The sequence below is a fragment of the Perkinsus marinus genome (assembly GCF_000006405.1).
Source record: "Perkinsus marinus ATCC 50983 genomic scaffold scf_1104296970492, whole genome shotgun sequence".
Taxonomy (NCBI): Eukaryota; Perkinsozoa; order Perkinsida; family Perkinsidae; genus Perkinsus; species Perkinsus marinus.
The window spans coordinates 1-1867 of record NW_003202421.1 but is presented as its reverse complement, the minus strand read 5'-3'; the positions used below and the strand labels follow the sequence as shown (position 1 = coordinate 1867).

Here is a 1867-nt window from a genome sequence, read left to right as displayed (position 1 = left end):
CCTGTGCCGCCAAGCCAAGTCTAACGCCGACCCGCACACTGGTCACCTCCGCTCTGAGGACACCCAGGCTCTTGTCGCCTGGGAGAATCAATTGAAGGCCTTCGACCTAAGGGTCCCCCGACGTCTACGTCGACCAGGTGAAAGTCACTGCAACTCTGTCTGTCTCTTCACAGACAGCCGTGACACCGCAGGCGCTGCTCTGTTGTACGACCTCCACGGCCAGCGTATTGCAGGTTCAGGGTATCTCCACCAACTCCAAGGACGTCGTACGGCCCCCAAGTTTGAGCTGGACACCTTGGCGTCATCGCTGGAGTGGGCATCGGCTATGCTTCAGGAGTCCAACGACCACTCTCCTGTCCATCATCTTCTGGTCTTCACTGACAGCAGTATCTCTATCTCTCGGCTACGTCAAGTGACTCCGACCACGGCCCACAGCGTAGACGACCTTGTGACTATCCGGAGAGTGCCTCAAGGTGAAGAACGCTATCCACCAGTCACAGACCCGTCGTGAAGGCCTTCGTGTGGCGGTATCGCATCTCGGCGGCAAGTCTAACCTGGCCGATGCTCCCTCAAGGTGCCAGCCGAAGTCTTTGTTCATTGACTCCGACGCCCTCTTCTGCCACATCCGAGCCTTCCACGATGACCTTCTGCGATGCAACGACGGTGATCTACAAGCCAGTCCTATGATTTTCCGCCTTGACCCAGAGTATGTTCCTACTGCTCTCCCCACGCGTTGGTCCAAGAAGGAGTCTTCAAAACCCAAGGTTACATTGGCGTCACTTAGTACAGCGAGGACCCCTAGTCCCGCTAGTGAAAGTAAGAAGACTGACCAGGAGGCCTTCACAGTGGACGACGACTCGCTTCATCTTCTTGAGCGACTGTTCCGCTTCAAGCTCCTCGTCAAGGCGTGGCATGCCTTAAGGACGGAGCTGCTACCAGGCACTCCAGCTCCCGGCACAAGCACGGTCGCCGATCCCTTGCGTCTGCTTATACGTCATCAACAACGCCTCCATTTGAAGGCCTTCCACAAGTCGCCCTTTCACTTCAAGACTGATGAAGGCCTTATCTATCGGTCGACACGTCAAGCGGGTGATGGCACTATCTTCAACCAGTTGGTCATACCGAAGCAGTCTACTCTTCTTCAACGACTGCTGGTTGTCAAGTGTCACGGATGGCATCATGCCTGCACCCGCATGAAGCGCACTGTGGTTCCTGTCTCTCCGCTAAGTCCCAGCGCCCTCTCCATGCTCCTGCTGGCACCTTCGCGGCTCCTACAGCTGTCTGGCAGTATATCGGTCTCGACCACACCGGCCCCTATGATGTCCCAGTAAGAGAAGGCTCTCAACGGCTCCCTTATTGTCTTGTGGCTACTTGTCTGCTGTCGGGCCACCAGCTCGCTGTAGCGGTCTCTAGCACCTCTTTCGAGCAGACTACGCTGGCCTTCAAGAAGATATTGGCCCTTGCAGGGGTTCCTAAAGGCCTTCGGTGTGACAACTCTCAGTCCTTCCGGGGCTCTGAGTTCCGATGTCTATGCCTCTCCTATTCTATCCAAATGCAGTTCATTTATAGCCGGTCTCCACAACGTGGAGGTGCCTACGAGCGCCACCATGCCGAGCTCAATGAGCAGCTTCGCCTCCTCCAAGCTCGTGACCAACCATGTGATCTCACTGTCCTGGAGGCCACTGCTCGCTCCAATGCTCAGTTTCGCTGGGATGACCCCGGTTTGGTCAACTCTCCTTGGGACCTGGCTCGCACTTATCCTTATCTACAGTGTGCTACCCTTTCTCCTCCAGTCGACCCCACTCTCCCGAAGGCATTTCAAGAGCCCTCTGCTCGGGTTAGTGAATGGCTACTCTCTACTTGGGAG

At 56.1% G+C, this 1867-nt stretch overlaps 2 protein-coding genes across 2 annotated transcripts; both read left to right on the top strand.

Moving 5' to 3' along the window:
- Window positions 1-473: 473 nt before the first annotated feature.
- On the top strand, window positions 474-1205 carry Pmar_PMAR007109 (hypothetical protein; the record flags this gene model as incomplete). Its single annotated transcript, XM_002767593.1, has 1 exon — window positions 474-1205. A coding segment is annotated over one exon (732 nt), but the record flags the coding sequence as incomplete, so codon positions are not given.
- Window positions 1206-1228: 23 nt separating this feature from the next.
- Window positions 1229-1837, top strand: Pmar_PMAR007108 (hypothetical protein; the record flags this gene model as incomplete). Its single annotated transcript, XM_002767592.1, has 1 exon — window positions 1229-1837. A coding segment is annotated over one exon (609 nt), but the record flags the coding sequence as incomplete, so codon positions are not given.
- Between the last annotated feature and the right edge of the window lie 30 nt (window positions 1838-1867).